Below are 22,778 nucleotides of genomic sequence, written 5' to 3'. Positions count from 1 at the left end.
ATGACCGAGAGGCCCACGGGCCTGACAAGAGCCAAGAAGCAGCTCCCCACGCTGGCCCCCCAGGAGGGAGATGTCCAGGTGGTGGGCGGGGCCGCCTTCCAGGGGACACGTACCGTGGTGCTTCTTGGTGCTTCTGGGGACAAAGGACGAATCTGGCTCCCCATGGCCGCCCCGTGCTGGCCCAGAGGACATACTGAGCTTCTGACCCCCTTCGTCCCTAGAGAGGGTAGGAGGGTGGGCTCAGCGCCATCACTCGGGGGGTTGCATGGCACGACCACCCAACGTCACCGGGCACATTTGACACATGTGTGCCAAGGTGGCCCCACGGGGCTCTGGAAGTTTCGCTGCCACGAAAGACTCCCGGAGCGTGTGGGGAGCCACATGCCCGCTGCAACCGGAGGGCACACCGCTCGGGCCTTCCCCCGGCTTGGCAGCCTGCATTCGCCCCGAGAGCTGGGCCTCCCCCCATCCCACCGTGCCCCCCGGGACAAGCGAGGGCACCCGGCTCGGGCCTGACCTGACGGTGCTGTCCAGCGAGGCAGTGGACTCGCCCAGGGCCGTGCGGAACATGTTGGGCTCCTCGCTGTACGTGTGGTTGCAGTTGAGGGAGCGCTGCGGGAGGGGGCACGGTTATCGCCGGAGCAGAGGCCACTGGCCTGCAGAGGACGGCTCTGTCCCCACAGCAAGCCCCGGGGCCAGCACCCTGACAGTGCCCCGGCCCAGCACAGAGCACACGGGCCTCGTGGCGGCCTGGGAGGACAGTCCCCCCAGCCTCCGCAGTAGTCCAAGGACGGCTTCCTGCCCGCAGCCACGGCTTCTGCTGCCGCCCTGTCCTCTGTGACCTTGAACAATGGGGCTGTGATGAGGACAGACCCCATCTAGTGAACTTGCTCCCTTCCCGGGACGTCAGGCATGGAATCAGGCTCGATGCCGCTCTCCAAGAGGGCTCTCTGATGCCAGGGTCACGGAGACCGGCAGCTATGTTGAATGCTTGGTCTAGAGACCTACAGGGCAAACCCCTGTCCCCGCCCCACTCCCGGTCCCCAGGCGCCGCCTACCGTCAGCAGCGTGGCCCTCGTGGCTGAGGAGTCGTCCAGGTGCAGCTTCTTCCCAGCAAGCGCCGCCTTCAGGTGCTTCCGGACCTCCCTGTTGAGCACGCAGTGGAACAGGAGGACGAAGAGACCCTGGAGGGAGGGGCCGGCTGGTCAGGGCCGGGAGGGGCCGGCAGTGAAGCAGCTAGGGTCCTGTGGCTGCCAGGCCGGTGGGCACAGCCCCCTGCCCAAGGTCGCAAACAGCATGGCCACGCCATGTGCTGCGGAGAGCCCGGAGCCAGCCTGGCCGCGGGGGCCAGGGGAACCCTGCTTGCCCAGGGGAGGGGGGACAGGGCAGCCAGCATGCCAGGGCCAAGGGGGGGGGCCGGTCCCGGCCACACCCCCTGGCCACCTGTGTCTCTAACATGACATCACTTGCTGGGAAGCCCTCAGTGTGAACTGTAAATGGCCAACACCGTCCCCGCGGACACGAGTGGGATGTACGCTGCCCCGCGGAGGGAGGATGAGCCCCGGCACCGGCTCAGCAAGGGACAGTGTCCCAGGGGTCCCTAGGAGGGCCCTGGGCAGAGCTGCGCTCTGGACCCCCGGTTCCTTGTTGCCGACCCTGCGCAGAGAGGCGTCACGGGAACCCCCGGCACATTCCGGCCACACGGTGACCACCATGCCGTGGCCCGTCTGTCCCCGGACGCCGGTTCCAGGATCTCCCCCAGACCTTTCAGACAGGAGGTAGCGTAAGCGACTCATGACCTCACCAAGGCCCAGCGAGGCCCGCCGGGTCACGGGGACGGGGACGGCCCACCTGTAAGCAGCTGAAGACGGCGAAGAGGTAGTGGAAGGCCAGCGCGTCGCGGTTCACGGCCAGCAGCCCCAGCAGCCAGGTGGCGCTGACGAGCAGCAGCAGCAGGAAGGCGGTCCGCAGCAGGGGGCTGCCGGGGGGCGGGGCGGGGGTGACTCCGGGCCCCGCCCTCCCCTCCACCCGCCCCCCCTTGGCCCACCCGTCAGCCACTTAACTTCCCAAAACGTTTTAAAGCACCCGTAACTCTCCACTCCTGCGACCACCAACCCAGAAAGTCCCAGCCCCGCCCCCGAGCCCCAACATCCTGCCGGGCTCCTCCCTGTCCGCATCCGGCACCTCACACCTCCCCAGACCCAGCTGTCACCACCCCCTCCTCCCCTCCACCCATCCGTTAACAGGACCTGGGCGAGGGGCACAGAGCTCCATCCTGCTCCCTTCTGCCACCAGGTGCCGCAGAGCCTACCCCCTACCGTCCCCGGGGTCCCATGGGCCAAGGCGGCCTGCCCCAGGCTTCCTCACGCTCAGCGCCCGCCCTCCCCTCCACTACACGCCCGCTGCTCCCGGCCTCTCCCCACTGCGGCCGGCTGCCACATCCACGTGGCCGTCATGTCCCCAGGGGCTGAGCTGGGGGGTGGCCAAGGGCCTGAGCACAGGGAGAAGGGTGCCTTCAGGGGGCTCTGCTAGGTGTTCAGCCCCACACTGGGACCCACTTACACAACTCCTTTCCTTTCATAATAATGGTGCTTTCTTTGGCAGGAGACCTTTGCAGACAGGACAAAAATGACTGTGTTGACCTGAAAAACATTTTTTTAAAAACCCAAGTCAGGTGACGGGCTGGTCAGTATCACAACAGATCCCAAGACCCAACGCTTCTGAGGGGCTCCGCCCGCATCTCCAGGTGTGGCTCACACGCCCCCCCTGCCTGCGGGACCCTCCTGAGGGTGGCTGCCGAGCTGCCTCCCAGTGGACGAGGACGCAGACGTGGGACGAACCCACAGGTCCAATGGCGAGGCCTCAGCCCCATGAGATGCCCCCTTCCTGCACAGCGGACTGCTCTGACGAGCCAAGGACCCTGCCGGCCCCCAAAACCCCTTCCAGCCCACACACCCAGTTTCCCACACCCCCAAGAATCGTGGGCTCTGCAAAACTCCCGGACTCACAATGATAACCGCTCCGATGGGCCCGGCAAAGCTCCAGATCAGGGTGTCTCGAAGGGACAGCCAGCAGAAGTCGGGGTTTCCGTAGCCCTGGGGGTCCAGGCCCACCGCAAGTCCTGGACAACAGGGAGGGAAGTGGGGGCTCATCCCAGGAGGGGCCCCTGCTGAGGGCCGGCCTGGGCGGGGGGACACGTGGCCACAAGGAGCATTCCCAGCCCCACGCACACACGTCACGTACAGACCGTACACCACATACATGTCACGTACAGACCGCACACACCCCCACACGTTACATACAGACCGCACACACCCCACACACTACGTACACACATCACATACACACCACACACACCACACACACTCGATACACATGTCACGTACAGACCACACACACCACAGTACACACAGACGACAGACACCCCACACAAACACTACGGAATACACACATACACACACACTAGGCAGACGGTATATCTCACGCACAGAACACACACACCAGACAGAACACACGCACACATACCCATCCACCCACACGCCGGGCAGACGTGGAGCTTCTGTCTGTCAGGTGCCACAGACAGAACCCTAAGCGGCCCCGCACCCAGCCCTCAAGGAGCCCACACCACCCCTGACCAGAGACGCAACCCCCCAGCGGGCACTGAGTGATCACGCTCACGTGCACAGACGCAAGGGCGGGGAGGGCCTCCTCTGCCAGGGGCCAGTCACGCTGGGTGTCTGTGGTACCCAAGGAGGCCAGAGAGCTCGCCCGCCCGGGCCCGGGAGTGTGGGCTTACCGGCTGTGGGCTCCTGGGTGGGCAAGGTCACGGGGGCTCCCCAAGCAGTGGTCGGCTCCCAGCCCGGGGCCCCCCCAGCAGGGCGGCTCCTCCAGTCCTCACCTGTGATGATGGCCGGGATGCCCCAGCCCACGACATAGTAGAACCTCATGGGCCCGGCGTCGATGTTGCGCACCTCGGTCAGCATGCGGTAGACGTGCAGGCCCTCCACAAAGGTCCAGGCGAAGGTGCTCATGTAGACGTAGTGCAGGAGGATGGCGATGACCGTGCACAGGAACTGTGGGGGCAGGGAGCACGGGCGCTCGGCTCAGCACCCGCCCCGCGGGAGCCCGCCCCAAGGCTCGGACCGGGGGTCAGACGCGCACCGGGTGGGGAGGGAAGGGACCGAGTCCGCGCACTGCGCAAACGTGAGGGTCTGCAGGTCGGAGGAAGGAAACCGAGTTAGTTGGGTTTTTCTGTGTGATTCGCGCAGGAACGGCTGGGCCGTGAGGCGCCGTGTCTCCGCCCCCCGAGGGGAGCAGAGGACGGGGAGGGAGGCACCGGGGAGCCGCAGAGACCACCGCCCAACCCGGATCGGTGCCTGGAGTGAGCACAGCCACGGGACAGGGGGTGGGCAGAGCCCCTAGCGTTTTCATTCGAAGCTGGAAACTTGTATTTTCCTATCACGGCTCCAGATTCTTTCCTACAGGTGTTTAAATTCGCAAGAAACAGCACGAAGGCAGCCAGCCCAGGCTGCGGGCCCCACTGTGGTGCTGGCCTCCACCCGCTACCCAGGACCCCTGTGGGGGTGTCTGCGGGGTCCAGCAGTGGCCAGAGGGAGGGGGAAGCCTGGTGCTTCGCGACCTCACCGCCAAATAAGGTCCTCCCGCCTCCCCCAGGTTAACAGAGCTTCTGCTTCCCGCCAAAACCAGACCACAGGAGCGCGTGCGCTCTGTCCCTTTCCTCGGCCGGGCAGGGCTGCCCTCCAGCCGGCGCCCAAGTGCCAGGAAGAGAAAACCACCTCCACAGGGCAGCAGAGGCCCAGCACCCCACCGTCTCCCGACCTTGGCGAGCCAACCCACTGTCCAGGAGAACGGGAAGACAGCAGTGTCCGGGAGGGGCTGGGGACCCGGCGCGGTCACAGGGAGTCCAGCCTCTGTGGCCATCAGTGCGAATCATCCACCGTGACGTGCTCTAGGCCAGACCTCGAAGAACTCGAGCCTTGGCCCAGAGCAGCCTCACGTGGGGCCCCCGGAGGGGCTGTGCTGGCCGGGCCCCCAGGCTGCCCAGCTGGGAGAGACGCCCCTTCAAGGTCCTAAAAAGCCGGGCAGGCACTGAGGAGAGGGGAACGTGAAGGGCAGGGAAGAGAAAGCCCCAGGCCCTCCTGGCCCCATGCCCACCCACCACTGGTCCCACACACAGGACCCTCCCCTCCTGGTCCACCCCCACTCCTGACCCCTCCCACCCCAGGCCCTGCCCCTCCTAGCCACACCCACACGAGCACCTGCTCCCCCTGGCCCCACGCCCACTCTTTGGGCCGCCCCTCCTAGTCACACCCCTCCTGGCCCCACCCGCAACCTACAGCAACCCCACCGCTGTCCCGCGCCCAGGCCGCATCCCAGTCCGGCCGCAGGCCCGCCCCATTCCTGAGACGTCCTGCCGGGTCCTGGCTGCCGGCCATCAGTGCAGCCTCCCAGGGTCTCGGTGTCCCCGCCAAGGAGCCCCCCCCCACCCTCCACCCAACAGACACAGGGCCACCACCCTGACCCACACTGGAGGCCGCTCTGCCCCGTTAGGTGCCAGTCCAGTGTACCCTGTGGGGAGCTGACCGGAGCACGGGCCGGCTTCTCCCCAGAACCCAAACCCCAGAGAGGTGGGAGGAAACTCCTAGCACTAACGTGTCCAACACGGGACAAAACAGGAACTGGAGCAGAAGAGAAGACACAGGAACTCAAGCAGAGAAGACAGCACCTTACATTATGACGGCACGGCCTGCTCTCCGCCTCGGACCCCACGGTCGGGACACAGGAGCGCTGCCCTTGGCCATGAGCAGAGCCATCGGCCTGGATGCCAAGGGGAGCCTGGAGCTGGGGGAGCCCCACACCACACACGCCCAGGGTCCCCCACATGCAAACACGGTGGGCTTAGACGAGGGACGACGGTGAGGAGGCTGGCTGGCTGGCTGCCTTCAATCATGTGAAAAGTAAACCCACAAAACTACCTTTTAAAAAAAGAAGTGTTAGAGATACATTTTAAAACTTAATGGGGCTGTACGTGTACAGACTTTTGCCCTAAATGTACTACCTTTTCCAGAAACAGAACAAAGACAAAATGCTAATGCCTAATAAATCATTTCAACCTGCCAGTAATCTGGGAGATGAAAAACCTCGCCCAGAGATGGGATTGTGAGTTTATAGAAAACCCATAAAACCCAGGCAAGGTGCCAAGTCCCTCGAATGATGCGCGGCCAGCATTCCTTCTCTCGTGCTCCGTGCCTGGAAGACGCGGACAGCCTCACGGCTTTCACACTAGGTATGTGGCTGCAAGGCGTGGCTTGCCTCTGTGGGGACCCCTCAAGGGCACACTTGAAGGGTTTGGAGATGAGTCATGTGGTTTCCCACCGGGAGCCTTCACCTGTCTGATGCGCTGATAAGGACAGGCAGGGAGAGGTCCACCTGCCCAGGTGAAGGCATGGAAACCCTGCAGGGCCCCACGTGGGGAGGGCGCTCTCCCCCACCCTGGCCCAGCACCACGGGGAGCGCCCCGGAGGGCAGCAAGGAAGTTTGTCCTTGGGGGTGTCCTCTGCCAGGCCTGGTGCTCCCTGAGTCACGGTGAAGAAGCCCCTGGGGCCACCAAAGCCGTCTGCCCGTGACACCTTGCCTCTACCTACCCCCTTCCTCCAAAGGAGGTGTGGCCACCCCAGACGGTCTCAAGGAGAGCCGCTGCCAGGAGCAAACGAGGAGGAAGAGCTCAAGTGTGCCAGCGGCCCTGACCCGCTAGCCAGAACGTTCCCTCTTTGCCTTTTCCGCTGCTGCCTCTCCTAGGGCTGACCCACTCCCACAGACACGTTTCCTCTCCACGTGGGGGAGATGCCTCCCCTCGGGCTCCATGGGCTTGGCCAGCCACAGCCAGAGCAGCCACTCTGTCTGTTTTCGTCTCACTTTGGGGTGTCCTCCCCTGCTTGTCCCCCTTCCGGAGACCTGAGGCGCCCTTCCTCCTCCCTCCTTGCCCACTTAGCCCTGACTCCTGCCCTTCTCCTCCTGCCCGCTGTCCTGGCTTCGGCTCTGGGCCTCGCCTCCACCCAGCGGACCAATGAGGATGGCCCCTCTGCTGCTCTTCTGACCTCTGGGCAGCTTCCTAACGTGCAGGCTGGCCGTGCTCTCCGCGGCACGAGCTGCCTACAAAAGGAACACGCCACTGCCCGGCATGGCCCCTCAGGCTCTGGGGGACCAGATTCCCCAACCCGTCCCGATTTCTCCTGGACCCCTCCCACTGGATGGTCAGTCCTTCCCTAACCAGGCATGGCGCCCCCACTTGCCACCAGGGTACCATTCTGGCACGTGACCCTCTACGACGACCACTTGTGTCCGTGCCAGGAAGGGGGGCTCCCGGGCAGGGATGGGAGGGCCTCTTGGACCTGGGTCTTGGGTAGGTGGAATACAGTGCCAACCGGCAGGTCCTTGCCGCATGGGGAAGGAAGAAATGACAGCTTTTCAACAGCACGTGCTGGCCGCGTGGGAATGGCCCACCGAGAGCCCTCCGCTCACCTTCGGAGAGATCGGGATTAGGTGAGGGTAACCTCCAGACTTCCCGAGTCCCTACGAACACACGTGCCGATCAGCCGGCCTCGTGGCGCCATTTCGCGATGGACACACAAGGGCACCCGCACAGAGGGAACTGTGCGCCGCCGGCACTCGCTCATCCTCACGGGTCCCGGGCGCCTCTCCCGTGAGAAGCGATGCTCCCCCTTCCCAGGGCCCGGGGGGATGCAGCGAGCCCAAGCGGTGTGTGTCGCCTCGGGCACACAGCCTCCGCCTCCAGCCGTGCCCGCACCCCCTCCGGGGTCAGCGTGCTGACCCTGTGTTTTGCAAATCCCCGCTGTAAAAATGGAAAATCACGTTGCCACCAGGCAGGCACCGCTGAGGCCACAGAGCTCCCGGCTTCCCCCGGCGCTGCTCTCGCGCCCGTCCCACCGGCTGTGCCGCCGCCCCCGCTCCGAGGCTGCTCCCCACCTCATGCCCCGGGGACCCTGCCCCGGCCATCGGCCCCCACCCTTCCCTCCTCCCCTAGCCGGCACAGGGGCTCTGATCTCAAGCCTCCCAGGAAGCTCTGCCAGCCACCGCTCGCCGCCCATCCTCGCCTCCCTCGAGGCCGACCCACTTCCGGTCACTCCCACCTGCTCCTTTGTCAGTTACAGAGAGGTCGGGGGCAGCGGCCGGGAACTCACCGGGTTTCCGGTCTGGGTGATCCCGATCACAAACACCAGCTGGGAGCAGAAGAGCGCCCCGATGAGGTTCCTGTGAATGCCGTGCAGGTTGGAGCGTAACGTCCGCGCCAGCGCGAGGAGGACGAAGGCCACCAGCAGGGCGGCCAGCGACAAGGACACGGCAGCGTAGGTGACGATCTTCAGGGGCAGGACCTCTCCGTGCTGCGGGCGGGGGTGGGCGGGGGCATGAGGACTGGCCCGATGGGGCTTTGCACAGGAAAGGCACTTAAAGGTCGACTTTACTATGGGCAGAACCAGCACGACTGACACGGTTCTCAGGCTGCCGGAAACCACGGAAAACACCAAATGATTGACGAGGCGTTAGAAAGTTCTGGAGCGGGACGGTGTCCACTAACATGTGGCTGAGGTGGTGAATTTCTGTTCTGTGTATTTTGCCCCCAATAAAAAAATGTTTAAAACAAAACAAGCCTCATACGTAAATGTTACCATCCAGGAGATGCACAGCCTGCCCGCCCCAAATTCGGAGCCGGGAGGGGCTTGCACACGGAAGGCGGGTGTGCCACGGCTGCACAGGAGCTGGGCTGCTGGGGAGCCGGGATGGGGTTGGGCCCCAGAGGCTGAGGACTCAGGGCTCAGGGCTCTCCTCCTGCCCTCCGGAGGCCCAGGGGCTGCCTCCTGCTGCTGAACCAGCACTGGCTTTGAGGCCCCGCGGCAGGGAGCAGTGAGCCCTCTTCTAGTTCCATTTCTTCTCCCTGGATTTCAGCTTCCTCTTGCCTGTGAGTCCCCTCCCAGCACCGCCCAGCACCCCGGCTAGGGGTCGACCCCCAATCCCGCCCCTATGTGGACAAAGACGACTGATAACTAACCTCCTCCAGGCCAGGACCTGGGGCTCCCAGCTCGAAAGTGCTGCCTGCCCACGGGAGCCTGGCGGTCAGGGGAAGACCGGAGGCCACACCCTTCCCTATTGTCTCCCTGGCCACCACCAGCAGCAGCAGTCACCCTCCCAACAATGTGACAGGAACCTGCAAGCCACAGAGCTTTTGGGAGGGACAATGCCCTGGCCTCCCGGGACACATCCCAGGCCTGAAGAAAAGGTGCCAGGTGGGGCTCCCCAGGCCTCTGTTCTGGTTCCTGGGAACCAGCATCCGCACATGTCGGAGCCCAGGTTGAGCTCGCGGCCCGCCCGCTGGGGGCCGCTGCCCTGTTCCCCCTATTTCCCCGCAGGCTCCCAGAGCCTCGATTCCCAGACCCAGGAAAACGCCAGAGGTTAAACATCAGCCGGCCTCGGGGGCTCCTCATCGAGCCCCCTCTTTTGTGTCTCCGGGCCAGCGTGTGCGGTGCTAACGGGAGACCCTCCCTCTGTTCGGGCCAGCTGGCTCTGTTCTCCCTTAAAGTTTAAAGTGGGGCCGGCACGGCACCATCCAAGAGAACACCGAGAATCCGGCTTCGAAGTGAGGCTCTTCCAGGGCTTTCTTTTCGGTCTGCCACCGGGTTCTTAATTTACAACCCAGCCCCTTTGAAAACGGTTTCCAAGGATTTTTGTTTTGGGAATCCCGGCAGATTCCGGCCAACCCTCCTGAACACGGGCTCAAATCATGGACTCAGTTTGGGGCTGTGCAGACTCTCCAAAGGGACTCATCCCTGGACACACTTGCCGGGAGGGCAGGACTGCCCGGGGGGCCGCGCCCACCTCGCGTCTGGAGACGTCCATAAGCACGGCGAAGCTGGCGGTGTGGCTGCACTGGCAGGCGACGTGGGTCCGGTTCCGGGACAGCAGCTCGCAGCCCTTGGCGGACCACCCTCCCGTTCCCCCGATCCTGCAGAGAAAAGGCAGGCGTGAGAGGGACCCCTTCCACCAGGGGGGTCTCTGAGGCCCCGCCGCCCCTGGGGAAGCCCAGCCGGCACCCCCAAGGCTGGCCCATCTCCCCTCTCCCCCCAACCCCGTCATGTGCTGTGAGGACAACAGCCCTCGGGACCGCGTGGACACTCTCCTTTCCCTTTCATGGCTGGGGAGTGCCCTAAAGCAACCCTCTGAAGTTCACGGTTTCTGTGTCATCTCACAATAAAACTTCAACGGGGATGTCTCGGGCGGACCACACGCCCCTTTTGTTGGAAACATTAGTCAGTTGTTAAAAGGGCTGCTTTGTACTTCAGCCTTCTTTGGAGTCTAGGCGCTTCAGGAAATAATAGCCCACGTTCGTTTTGCGCTTTCATCTTCAGACTGCACCAAGTTTTACGGCAGCCGCCTGCAAGCAGGGCCCAATTATGACTTCCCTGTTACGAATGGGAAGCCCCAAATGACAGGCTGCTTACGGGTGTGTCTCGGGCTCAGAGAGAGCCCTGCCCTCCCTCACTCTGGGAAAATCAAGGAACTTCTCCGGTCCTTCGTTTACTCATCTGTAAAATGGCGAGTGAAGCCTCAAGATCTGGGGATGAGAGGCACCGAGGAGGCACAGAGGGTAATTAGGCAACGGCTAATTGCTAGGATCCAGTCCTGCGCCGTGAGAGACAGCCGCGCCTCGTGCCTGCCAAACAGCCCCTCGCACGTCCCTCGCCATGAAAGTGAGCCTTCTTTCTCGCCTTTGTAAGCCAAGCGTCTCTCACACGCCGGCACGATGCTGCTCGCTCATTAACTAGAATTTGGAAAGTAAAGGAGCTGCGAGATCCCTGCCCAGCCAAGCCTGCTTCCCAGCGCGAGCCCCCTGCAGCCGGGCGTCCACACGCTCCCGCTGGCCCCCAGCTCCCGGCTGGAACCCTGCTTGGCGACACCGACTCAATCCGGCTGCAGCACGCCGTGAGGGCATGTCTGTCTGTGTCGCACAGAAACAGGCACCCAGCTGCACCCGAGTCCGTCCTAGCTTCCAGCAGCCGTGGCGGACCCCACCCATGGGGCAGAGCTCCGGGGGGTGGGGGCATGAAGGGTCCTGACGCTGGCGGCACCCTTACGTGATGGAGTGGTTCCAGAACACGCAGACAGGCTTGGTGCGCTCCTCGGTCTCCAGCAGGACATGCTCCACGAGGACAGGCCTCTCCAGGGGGCTGGGCAGGGCGGCCCCCTCACTGTACACCACGGCGCTCACCACCGGCGTGTTAATGACCGGCCGGTTGGGCAGCCTGGGGCGGAGAAGTGAGAACACGGGAAAAGGCACAGTTAGAAGATGCCTGTCTCAAATCCGTGCGTCGACGACCCCAGAAGCACACAGTGTAGACGTCTCTCCAGGAGGCCCGGAGCCGGAGCCCCAGCCGCTGTCCCCGAGAAGGGCCCGGGCTGTGGCGGCGGCTCTGTGAGCAATGGGGCGCGTGCGGGGGACTGGTCACCTCCCGCCGGGTGGCAGCACCAGGGAAGGGCCACCTGGATGCCCAGAACCTCATCCCGGCGGGGGGGGTCTCAGGGCAGTGGTCTGTGGCCATGGCCCAGGCTCACGGTGGAATGTCCTCACATGGACGCCCGGGAAAGCCCTTTGGAATCCTCCGAAACAGGCCTTACCGGAGGCTGCGGCGGTCAGGGTCATAGCGCTCGGGCAGGAGCTGGCCTAGGGTCCGGTAGATGATGACGAGGGCGACGGCGAACCGGCCGGGCTCGTCCGGGTGCCTCTTCCGCCTCCTGAACGGGGCCTCCCCCTCGGCGCCGGGCCCCGGGGGCGCCGTCTGTGGCGCGGCTTTCCGACCCGCTGGCCTCACCGTGGGGGTCCCTGCGACGCAAGCGGAGTGTGAGGCGGGGCCGGTGCGCCCACCAGGCCCCTTCCTGCTGCAGCACGGGCCTCCCGCGCTCACAGATGCTCGCTGGGCCCCGGCGGATGAAGCACAGAGCCCCACGCCACTGCAGCCCAGAGGCTTCCAGGGGCTGGGGGAGGGGGCGGGGACAGACTGTCATTCCTGGGGACAAAGGTGGCAGTGCCTGCCCAACACTGTGGACGGACCGAACGCGACTAAACTCCGCCCCCAGAGCGGCCAGGACGGCGCCGGTTCCCGGCATCTCAGCTCGACCCAGGAAAAGGTGACAGCTGTCTGGGGCTGACCGGCCGCGTCCCTCACCCCACGCAGGGGGCGACATGGGGCTGCTCTGGGAGCAGCGGACGGGGAACCGTCTGCGTGGGTTTGTGCCCCCTGCTTCGGTCCCACGTGAATGACGGGTGTGTGTGAAGTTGTGCGCTCCAGGGACACAAAGGCATCTGGCCCGCGGAAATACGCCCGCACACGTATTTTGGGGTGCAGGCGCTTACGATATCGTGCCACTGACCGGCGCACGGAAGCGTGGAAGGAAGGTTGAAAACTTCCCCAGTCCCTGTGTCCACACGGGCTCACAGGAGGGAGTGTTGGCCCTCCCCCTCCCAGCGGCCGAGGGACGGTCCCCTCCGACGCTCTGTTAGCCTGGCCACACTCACTCATGTTCTCAATAACCGACAAAACGCTCCGGGTAGCCCCTGGCCCAGAAGCCAGCTCTGCAGCCACCCAGACCGCCCGGCACCGAGCACGGGAGGCTGAGCTCTGGGGAGGCAGGAAGGCCGGGCCCTGAGGGACGAAGCTTCTAGAAAGGGCAAGACCCAGGGGAGCCTGTGGAGGGGCTGTGAGGTCCTGCAGTGGGGCGGGGGACCTCTCGGCCCCCGTGCGGGGGCCACTGCAGCTCAGAACGGCTCACCACTGCCGGCAACATGCCATGTAACCAACAGCGTCCGCCCCACCGCACCTGCAGCGTCTTCCTGACCCTGCTCAGGGCCGATGACTGGTGACATCACTGCTCAGGACACTCAGCTCCCCGGGGGGCGGTACAGGCAGGGGCTTCCCCGAGTGAGCGGCTCAGGTGCTGCCCCAGGCCGGATGACCCTCCCCAGGCCTCTGCCCATGGGCCAGACACCACCCAATGGGTCAGACGTGACGTTTACAGGTCCTTTGCTCCTGGACAACCCCACAGATTAGGGGCCAAAGAAAGGTGCCGACTCAGTCCCCCGGGGGTCCTGCTGCCTCTCAGCTGCTTGCTCCCAGACGTGGAAGGCGGGCTGAGTCCCCGTGGCCACTCGCTGGGGCCACTCCTCCAGCAGGGCCGGTGACTCTGGGCAGCCTCGACAGTACGAGAGGCAGCGGTGGGCGCACTGGACAGCGTCCCGGGACGCGCACAAGCCCCAGGCCCGGCCCTTCCCGGTGTTTGCTCTCGGCGCCAGTGCATGGCTGCGGCCAAAACCTTACTTTCTTCCTGACTCGAGTGGCTTCCTGCATCCCCAGCGAACCAGTCAGCTGGCAAGCGAGGCCCAGGGGTGCCCTGCAGGGAGGGCAGGCAGGGGCCCCTCCCTCCCCTCAGGAGAAAAGCCTCATGCGCGCACGCGCGTGCACACACACTATCTGGGCCAAGGCTGGGCCAGGGCAAGGGGAGGAGAGGGGCCCGGAGTCAGGGGCTGGGATGAAAGCCAGTCCAGGGGCCAGTCGGGGCAAAGGAGGATTTGAGCCAAGGTGGGAAGGTCAGTGTCTGCACTGGCCTGCCAAGGCTCGAGACGGGGGACAGACGCAGGCAGAGGTCAGCCCCCGGGGCCAAGCCCTAGGGCTCTATGTCAACGTCCAGCACTCAGAGAGAGAGGCGGGCCCTCCAGGAGGGACACCAGGAGCGCCTGGGATGCCGAGGCCGGGGGGCTAGACTGCACCCCCCTAGCTCCTGCAAGCTCGTCCACCCAGACCTTGCCCTGACTTCTGGCTCTGGGAGCACAGGATGCCTTTTCCTCTGCTTGCCTTCCGGGGGACCTGTCAGGAGGGGGAGGGGCCACCCAGCCCGGCGGCCGAGGCTTCCCACCAGTAGAAGATCTGGCGGGGTTTACTCCGTGGTGATGGTTCTGGCTCACGGACATGTTGAACGTGGCACCGCGTACAGAGCTGAGGGGACCGACGTCAGCCGGCCGCCGTCCCAAGGCCAGCAGGGCAGCACGCACCGGAAGCTTCTCTCACAGGACCGTCTAAAGCAAACGAGGCTCCTGCGTGTCCACTCCAGATGCCTCAGCCTCGGAGACAGAGGAGGACCCCGGGTCCGCTCGGGAGCACACGCACGGACAATGATTTCGGGTCAGGGTGAGCGGCGACGCTATCTGCAGGGTCCGCCGTCCACCAGTGCTGACGACCGCCGGGCACTCGGCCGAACGCGGGAAAACCCAGGCCGGCCCAAAGGACGGTCTGAAAGACGGCGTCGGTGGATCCCGCATCGGAGTGAAATCCTCTGGCAGAGGTTCCCACACCCGGACAGTAACGCCGCGCAGCTGACAGAACTGATTTACTAAAAACGCCTCAAACTGTAACTGTCCACTACAGAGCCTTACCTTGTCCCGTCCCCGCTATTTTGAGACGTTTTCAGTAGCTGGAGTGGATCTGAGGAAAATATACTCTAAGAAAATCCCAGGGGCGCCTGGGTGGCTCAGTCAAGTGTCTGCCTTCAGCTCAGGGGATGGTCCCGGGGTCCCGGGATCGAGCCCCGCCTCGGGCTCCCTGCTCGGCGGGGAGCCTGCTTCTCCCTCTACCCTTGCCCCACTGCTCCTGCTCTGTCTCTCTCTGTCGCAAATAAATAAATGAAATCTTAAAAAAAAAAGAAAAAGAAAATTCCAAACGTTTAAGCTATTTGGTAATGTAACCCCCACCCAGGACTGAAAAACTGGCCTGGCGATGGCGGGGGGTGGGGGGAGCAGGTTCTACAATTTCACCGACACGCAGAGGCGGCTTCCCCCGCCCATCAGGGAAGACTGGTGCACACGTGTGTCAGGTGTCCTCTCATCCGTCACGTCACGAGTTAGCCGAGCACCTGCCGGAGACGCCCGGCCGTGGCACAGGCTCTGACGCCAGCTCACGCCCCGCGGCGGCCCCGTTCTCAGGGCACGCGTGTGACAGGCAGGAACGCAACATGCTCCACTACTAGGAACTGTTCTGTTCCTTCTCACAGGACCCTCGGAGGCTCCCACCCCCCGAACGGCGGGGCACCGTGGCGTCCACGTGGCTTCACCTTTGCTCTCTGGCGGCTTGAAGAAGTCGGCGGAGAAGAACACCGAGGACCCCAACTCCTTCGGGAACTCGTCACGGATGTCCTCGAATCGCGGCACCCTGGCTCCCGTGAAGTTGAACGTGTCGAAGATGTCGACGGCCAGAACTGTGGGGACAGGTCCCCCTTGTCATCCAGCCCCAGCTCCTCCCGAGAGCGCCCTCCACCAGCTCCGCGTCCAGACCGACCAGAGCCGCCGCCCTGACCGGCGACAGCCTTCCTAACGGAGTCGCGTCCACTCTGCCGCGCCCTCCGGACCCGCCGAGTCACACAGCGCCAGCCTGAGGGTGAAGTGAGACGTCACGGCGGCATCGGGGATCGGCCGGCTGGGGTGAGAACCTGCTCCCCGGCCGGCAGAGGCAGAGCCCGAGTGGACACTCGGACCGACCCAAGGGCCTCCTGAGTCCTGTTGGCTCTCGGAGGCTGTGGGGTCACCCCTCTGTTGGCACTGACCGCCAGCGCTCTGAGGAGCGTGCCAGCAGAGAGGCCCACCGTCACCCCTGCACGCCCCAGGTGACCCCCAACGTTATCCCACTGAGCTGACTGGTTCAACAGCCCCCACAGGAAGGGTACCCACGAGCTGCCCACACGGACAGGCCAGGCGCCCACCCCGAGCGGCTGGGTGGTCAGGGATGGCAGAGGGCACAGGACACAGGAGGATAGACAGGACCCGTGCAGGACGGATGCTCCCGGCCACGGAGCATCAGGGACAACGCCAGAGGGGCTGCAGGCAGAAGTAGGCAGCACACTTGGAACCGCCTGAGTGCTCCAGGAGGCGCTGGGCTGCAGGCCGCCCCGTGTCCGGGTCCTGTCCGGCCCCGAGGCCAGCTCTGCAGAAGCACGCGCATCCTTCTTTCCCACCCCCAGTGATGACGGGGCCCTGAGCCCACCGCCACCCCGGCACGAGGCAGGCCTGTCGGGGGGCCCCCCAGGGGCCCAGGAGATGCAGAGGCCAGAACATCTCCTGGCCACATGGGAGGCCCCGCCCCGGTCGGGAGGCCCCGCCCCAGCCGCCGCAGGGCTCCAGTGAGGGCCGGCACTTCCAGATGAAGGCTCAGCCCCTCCAGTGAGGGGTGCATAAGGCAATCCCCAGTGCTTCCCCATCCTCCCCTGCCCGGGGGCCTAATAAACATCCGCGAGAGGAGAAAGCAAGGCCCTCCCCTGTAGGAGCCCCGACCCCCACCCGGGGACTTGGCCGCTCCGTCTGGCTGGGTCAGGTGGGAGCCGGTTCTACCATCCGGGGCTTTCTCCCTGTGAAGGAATCTGATCCTGGGAACCCCTGGACCTCAGGGTGGTGCCTCCCGGGCGCTGGGGGTGACTCTGTTCACGAGGTACCTGCTCCCTGACCTTCAGCCCCTGACTCAGGAAGGGGCAGACATCCCCCACTACCCAGGTACCTGGCCGGCCTGTCCCTTGTCCTTCCCTGGGTCTGTGCCTCCCCCGGTGAGCCTGGGGAGAGGGACCCGCAGCCGGACCCCAACCTGTCCCCCTGGACAGCCTCACACCCACGTCCCGAGAGGCCTGCAGACCTCCCGGGGAGCTGACCGCACAACCTCTGACCCACCCTGATTGCTGCTCGGAGCCCGGAGTCACATGCGTTTCCCTGGTTCAGCTCTGAGAGGCTGGACACGGAGGGTCCTGACTCCCTACTGCAGACAAGGCACCAGAGGCCAGAGCTGCTGACTGTCCCCTAAAGACAGCCCAGCAGCACTCCCCCCGAGACAGGCCCCGGGGGTCCAACCCCGGAGCACACCCACGGTCCCCCCAGCCCCGCAGACTCGCGGCCTTACTCATGTTGGCGGTGATGATGACAAAGGGCCTCAGGTAGGTCCTCCGAACGTTGCGCGCCAGGTTGGTGACGTAGGCCTCGAAGCCGCCCAGCAGCCGCACGGTGCCCCCCTCGCTCCGCTGGATCTGCTCCCACGCGGCCTGCGTGTCCGGGGCCAGAAGCGTGCTGCCTGTGTGGACCACGTCCTGTCAGACAGACAGACGGACGGCGCTCAGCGGGTGAGTGAGCCCGGCCCCAGGAGGCTGCCGAGCTGACATGGTGGGAGGCAGGGGCACACCAGGCTCGGGAAAGTCTCCAGCTCCCTGGGACCTGGCTGGGCGGGATCAGATACGGGACAGACCCTGGGGGGCAGGAGCCGTGCGTCAGGGAGACACTCTGCTGGGGGCTCCCCCACGTATACTCCGAGATGCAGAGGGGAGAAGGCACGTGGATGGGGAGGTTCCCCACGGGGGTCTCTGCATAGACGGGGAGGCTCCCTGGGGGTCTCTGCATAGACGGGGAGGCTCCCTGGGGGCTGTGTGGACGGGGAGGCCTGGGGAGGGGTCCAGAGGCATCACGGCTGACGACGCTCACTGCCCAGCAGATCAGACACGTGAGGATGAACGAGGGTCTCCTCACCAACCACCGTAACCAGACATTTCTTAGGGACCCGCTACTTAAACACAGAACAGGACAGTCTCTACATGAGACCTCATATCTCTGAAAGCAGGACCCCGAGGTGGGAGCAGAGACTCTGGAGTGCCCAACAAGCTACATGCCCCTGGCTCTCTCTGCCTCAGTCTCCTTACCTGTAAAATGGGACAGTAACCACGCACCATCACAGGCCAGGCGGGCAGCGAGTAGCTAACGCACGTAAGCCACGCAGACTGCTGGCCGGTACTAAGGATCAGTTGTCAGTGACGCTGACTGTCCCCACCACCAAGACCGTGCCCCACACGTGTCCTCGCCCAAACACCCCGAGCACTCGCACCCAGTATCTCGGTCACCACGCTGGCCCGACCCGGGTGCAGAGTGAAGTTTTGCCCCGAGGACTTGGGAAGCAGGGATGTCGCACAGCTGAGCACGGGCCCCCCACTGCCCTCAAGCCCCACAGGACCGCGGGGCCCCCCGGGGGCGGCCCGCCGCACGCCGTCACCTGGTGGAAGTCGGCGTCCCGCGTGGCCGCCAGCTCGAAGCCCTGGCGGCCGCTCTCGTGCAGCAGGACGCGGGCCAGCAGCTGGTAGGCCGTGCGCACGTCGCTGCCGAAGAGCAGCCCTGGGGGGCGCGTGGCGTTCCTCAGCGCCTTGGCCAGCCGCACAGACCGGTCGCCGTCCATCCGCGTCGCGTTCCGGCTCAGCTTCTCGTTCTGGGAAGGGGGAGCACAAAAGACATTTGCACGCCCACCGCGGCTGCTTTGCTCCTTCCTGTGATTCGGAAAACCTGGTCCTTTCTCGTAGAAACTTTTCAGGCAAGAACTTGAAAACCCCAAAACCAAGCAGGGACGTTGGTGGGAAACTCTGGCACCAAAGAGGAGGGACGGCCGGGCCAGAAAGTGCTGGAAAGAGACACCCGGGGAGTGGCAGTGACGAAGGGCGAGGTCGGGGGCGGCGGGCCGGAATAGGGAGGCCCCTCGTGTGCAGACCCAGACGCAGGGCTGGTCCTGACGGGAAGAGCAGCCGTGCTCCGCCTGGGCACGCAGGACAGATGTGGGCGCGAAGGTCCCGAGCCGGGCCCAGCCCCCGGCCAGTGGGACCCGGCCGCGCTCCCCGACCCCGAACCTACCGTGGCTTTGAGCTCCAGGAAGGAGACGGTGGTGCAGTTGAAGAGCTCCGCGGGCAGCCAGCCCTTCTCCCCACTGCAGTGCCGCACGGCGTCACCTAGGGAACGGGGACAGGGAGGAAGACCTGAAACCCCAGTTAGTGATCGTGCTCGTTGACCTGTGTGTACCTGAACCCAGTGTGCCCAGCGGGGGTGTGAATCCCAGGCTAGATGCGCACCCCTCGGCCAGCCCAGGGACAGGCAGGTCCACGAAACCAACCCAAGCTCTCTCCCCACGTGCCCGGGGCCGCGCTGAAGCTGCCCGAGCCGCCCAGCCGCCGTGAGCAAACATGTGAGCAAATCCACAAAAAGAGAAACCAGTCCGTCGCTGGCCAAATGGTCACCATCTGTGGGCCCTGCACGTCTGCCACGAACCCGACTCGCGGCCGTGTGCTTCGGTGGGTCGTCCCCCTGGGTCTCCGGACACCCTCAGGGTGTGGACACAGCTACCCCCCCCCCCATTTTATAGAGAACCTGGTGCTGGGAGCGGCAAAGCGGCCTGCATCATGTTTGCGTTACGGCTTTTCCAGGTTTTGTCATTTATTATTAAAGAACAAGGTTTTATCTTCCCCCAACACTTTGGCTAAAGAACATCCCCCGAGTTCGGACGCTTTGGCCAAGTCTCCGCGAGTCGCACGCCTCGACCAAGGCCCTGCCTAGAATGGATGCCAGAGGCCACGGTACTTACCCACGGACCCCCTGGGGCACGGCACCGCAGCCGGCTGCCCGAACTTGGTCTGTGGCCACCAGAGGCCAGCCTCGAACGCTCTGGGACATCCGTTGTAGATCACTGGGGTCACGGGGGGAAAGAAGGCTGCTCAGCCGGCCACGGCCATGCCCACAAGTGTGTGTGGCTCTCGGAGTCCTCTGCCCCCACCAAGAACCACACCCTCACTGGGGTTAGGACAGGGGAAGGGGGGACCCGGGCTCTGACCCGTGCCCTCCAGGAGGGCCAGGCCACGTGCACACTGTCAGACCACGAGGCCGTTGAATGCTCCGCGGCCCCTAGGAGTGTGTGGTCACATGCAGACACGGGCACGCGTGCAGGGGCCCAGCAGTCTGGCCCTGTGACACGGCCGGAAGGGGTCGAGGGGCAACGCAGACCTTCACAGCCGAGCGTGGTGACCTCGGCGAAAGGGTTGTCACAGTGATTGCACTGGCGGCCAATGACGCCGGCCTTGCAGACACATTGCCCCGTGTCCATGTCACAGGCCCGGCTGTGCGAGCCGTGCGGGAAGCAGTCACATGGCAGACAGGCGTCCTGATCCGGGGGCCTGTAGTAATTCTCCTGCAAAAGCCAGAAGGGGCGCGTGGGACTCCAGGCTCCTCTCCCTCGGGATGCCCCCTGGGTGCGCCAAGGTTACGTCCGGGCTCCTGGGCCCCCCCCCCGCTGCCCTCCACCCACAGTCCCCCCGGGAGTGGCTTCTGGGGTGCCCACGGTGCCCGGCGGGGCAGGCGCACTGTCTGGGGAAGTCTAACATCTTCGCTGACACTTGTCCCGGGCCACCTGCCTATCTGTCCGTAAAAATCCTGGCTTCAGACGGAGATCTACACGGTGTGTTTTGTTCACTGTGAAAAGTTAGAAAACACCTGAAGGTCCACCACTGGGCAGGTCAGGGAATGGGCTTCAGATTACAAAGTCCCGAGTTTGTGCCCATCTCTGGCCATACCGCCCTTGCAGGGGACTCAAGCGTCCCCTGCTGAAGAGTGGGACGGGCTGTGATTCGGCAGAGCCACGGCCTGTGTCCAGGTCCGTGTCAGGCAGGGACATGGAACGTCCCCACAGGGAGGTCCAACCATGTGTGTTTGAGCACCTGGGAGAAGGCACAAACACGTTACCAGTCACCCTGGGTGGGAATATGGGTGTCACCTTTCGACACCTTTCTGCATTTTCTGTAACTTCTGATGAGAAAAAATTCGAGGCACGTTTTCTCGAAATGCGCTCCGAGCCTCCCTCCCGCCCGCCAGCCCACCCACGGATGTGCCGACTGCCGTGCGGCTCCGTGTGGCTTGCCCGGTCCCGATCTCCCGCCAGCACAGTTTTTCATTTAAACGTTTCAGCAGACATTTGTGTTTCCAGAAGCGCGTGAGCGCACGTGGGACATTCCCGGTGTTAAAGCTCCCAGAGTGCGGAGGGGACCCGGGCCGGCGATCTCCCCTCTGGGGCCGGCAAACCTCCGCCCCGCAGCACGTGGCCCTCATCCAGCAAGACAGATCCTTCCTCTGGGTTCCAAACGACCGGCAGCTCAACAGCCGTGCAGACACGATTCTGAAGGGCCGTGGCCTTCCCGAGGATGTCGCAGGGGACAGCGACCCAGGGCCTGCCCGGGAGCACGGCGGCAGGTCTGACGCTGCGAGGAGGCGACTCCGTGCCGCACAGAACGTGGACACCCCGGCTGGGGTGTGGGAAAAGCTTTCCGTGGTTTAGAAATTTCACCATCCTCGAGGGCCGGCGTGACAAGAGCCCAAGAAAAACGGCCCAGAGGGAGAACAGCAGTCGGGGCTGAGGCTGAGCAAACCTCATGGAAATCGCCGTCTCCTGGTACCAGCTGGTGTGCGGCTGACAACTCAGTTCTCAGGGCTCCACGCCAGTGTCCACGTGAAGACCGGCCCAGGGGTACCCAGTACCTCGGTGAGCAGCCGCTTCCCTGGGCTCAGGACCTGACCTCGTGGGCGTGTACACGGCCATCTCTGGGGGCTCAGGACCTGAGTGCGCGCGTGTGTGTGCACGTGGGCGTGCACCCGGCCATCTCTCAGCGTGGCCACCGGAGGTGCGGGTGTGGATGGGGACGCATCTGCCCGCGAGCCGGGCTCACCTTGCACTGGCAGTAGCCGTTGGTCTTGTTGCAGTCGGGATCAAAGCCTTTGCTGACGGCACAGTGGCAAGGTCCGCACACGGGGTTCCCCCACCAGCCTTTGGGGCACGGAAGGTCAATCCTGTCGGAGAAACAGGAGAGCAGAGGGACGGTGTGCGTAACCGTCCTTGGAGCCAGAGGAAGATGTCGGAGGCCGGGAGCCTCACCTGGTCTGCTTCCGGACCCCTCCCTGCCCCGGAGTAGCCTCAGTTTCCCCTTGCTGGTTCCCAACCTCACTCGCCTCTGACCCCTTCGGATCCCAGACTCCAGGGGTCCAGGTCTATAGAAGCCTAGTCCCAGGCTTGTACTACAAAACTTATTTCTAAAATGATTTGTTTGCTCACTATTTTTTTTACCTCGAAGGCACAGATGAGTATCCCAACCTGGGTTTCCTCGGAGCATGACCTTGCCACGCTCCCCGCAGGGGGGAACGGCACTGACCTGTGCTCACTCTGTCCCGGCACCCACACAACGGCGCCTGGCTCACAGGGGAACTCAGTGACAGGTGACCCCACAGCCGGGCCAGCTCAGCAGCAGCCCAGCCCCAGCGGAGCCCACGGAGCCCGGCTGCCCTGGGCAACCGTCCTGCAGGTGTCTGCCGACACAGGATCCCTGGTGGGCAGTTCTGAACACAGGATCCTGGAGCATCCATGCTTTCTGGGGTGCCCGGAGGCAAACACTGCCTGTGTGTCCCCAGACGCCGAGCTGCCTTTCCACAGACGTGACAGGCGCCATGGTTAGCTCTGAGCAGCCACGGGCTGGGTTTGGTGGGTTCGGGATCAGGACACGTACCCAGGCCTGCTCCTGAGAGCCCAGCAGGCCCCAGGATGTGGGACACCAAAGGTCACGAGGTCAGGCTCTGGCCACTGCCGGTTGCTGTCACCCCTCCTTCGCTCCCCACCTGACTGCTCGCCCAACCGTGGGACGCACGCCCCAACCAAACCCCTCAGGCTCCTGGAAACAAAGGGCCGCCCTGGGCTTTCTGTCTCGGCTGAGGGCATTCCGTCCACCCCCTGACCCGCAGGCCACCGCTCCTAGTCACTCGCTCACCTGGCAGGCCGTTATTAGGTACCGACAGTATACACAGCACGAGCATAAGAGTAACAACA

The 22,778-nt window shown here is 64.4% G+C and overlaps 1 protein-coding gene across 2 annotated transcripts in view; it reads right to left on the bottom strand.

Moving 5' to 3' along the window:
* The window catches only part of CELSR1 (cadherin EGF LAG seven-pass G-type receptor 1), a 132,656-nt gene that overhangs the window by 4,548 nt on the left and 105,330 nt on the right, over positions 1-22,778 (bottom strand). For both annotated transcript variants that reach the window (XM_046010584.1, XM_046010582.1), the window contains exons 14-31: positions 21,631-21,751; positions 19,919-20,102; positions 19,503-19,604; positions 18,779-18,873; positions 18,153-18,362; positions 17,019-17,202; positions 15,193-15,336; positions 11,710-11,914; positions 11,169-11,336; positions 9,913-10,039; positions 8,223-8,423; positions 3,899-4,073; positions 3,009-3,121; positions 2,563-2,642; positions 1,852-1,978; positions 1,059-1,184; positions 518-612; positions 114-217 (exon numbers count right to left, since the gene is read on the bottom strand). In XM_046010584.1, the coding sequence (XP_045866540.1) occupies positions 114-217; positions 518-612; positions 1,059-1,184; positions 1,852-1,978; positions 2,563-2,642; positions 3,009-3,121; positions 3,899-4,073; positions 8,223-8,423; positions 9,913-10,039; positions 11,169-11,336; positions 11,710-11,914; positions 15,193-15,336; positions 17,019-17,202; positions 18,153-18,362; positions 18,779-18,873; positions 19,503-19,604; positions 19,919-20,102; positions 21,631-21,751 (2,561 nt within the window). The remainder of the gene's footprint in view (positions 1-113; positions 218-517; positions 613-1,058; positions 1,185-1,851; positions 1,979-2,562; positions 2,643-3,008; positions 3,122-3,898; positions 4,074-8,222; positions 8,424-9,912; positions 10,040-11,168; positions 11,337-11,709; positions 11,915-15,192; positions 15,337-17,018; positions 17,203-18,152; positions 18,363-18,778; positions 18,874-19,502; positions 19,605-19,918; positions 20,103-21,630; positions 21,752-22,778) is intronic.

This window comes from Meles meles, chromosome 7 (genome assembly GCF_922984935.1).
Source record: "Meles meles chromosome 7, mMelMel3.1 paternal haplotype, whole genome shotgun sequence".
Taxonomy (NCBI): domain Eukaryota; kingdom Metazoa; phylum Chordata; class Mammalia; order Carnivora; family Mustelidae; genus Meles; species Meles meles.
This window is presented reverse-complemented; position numbering and strand designations above follow the sequence as displayed.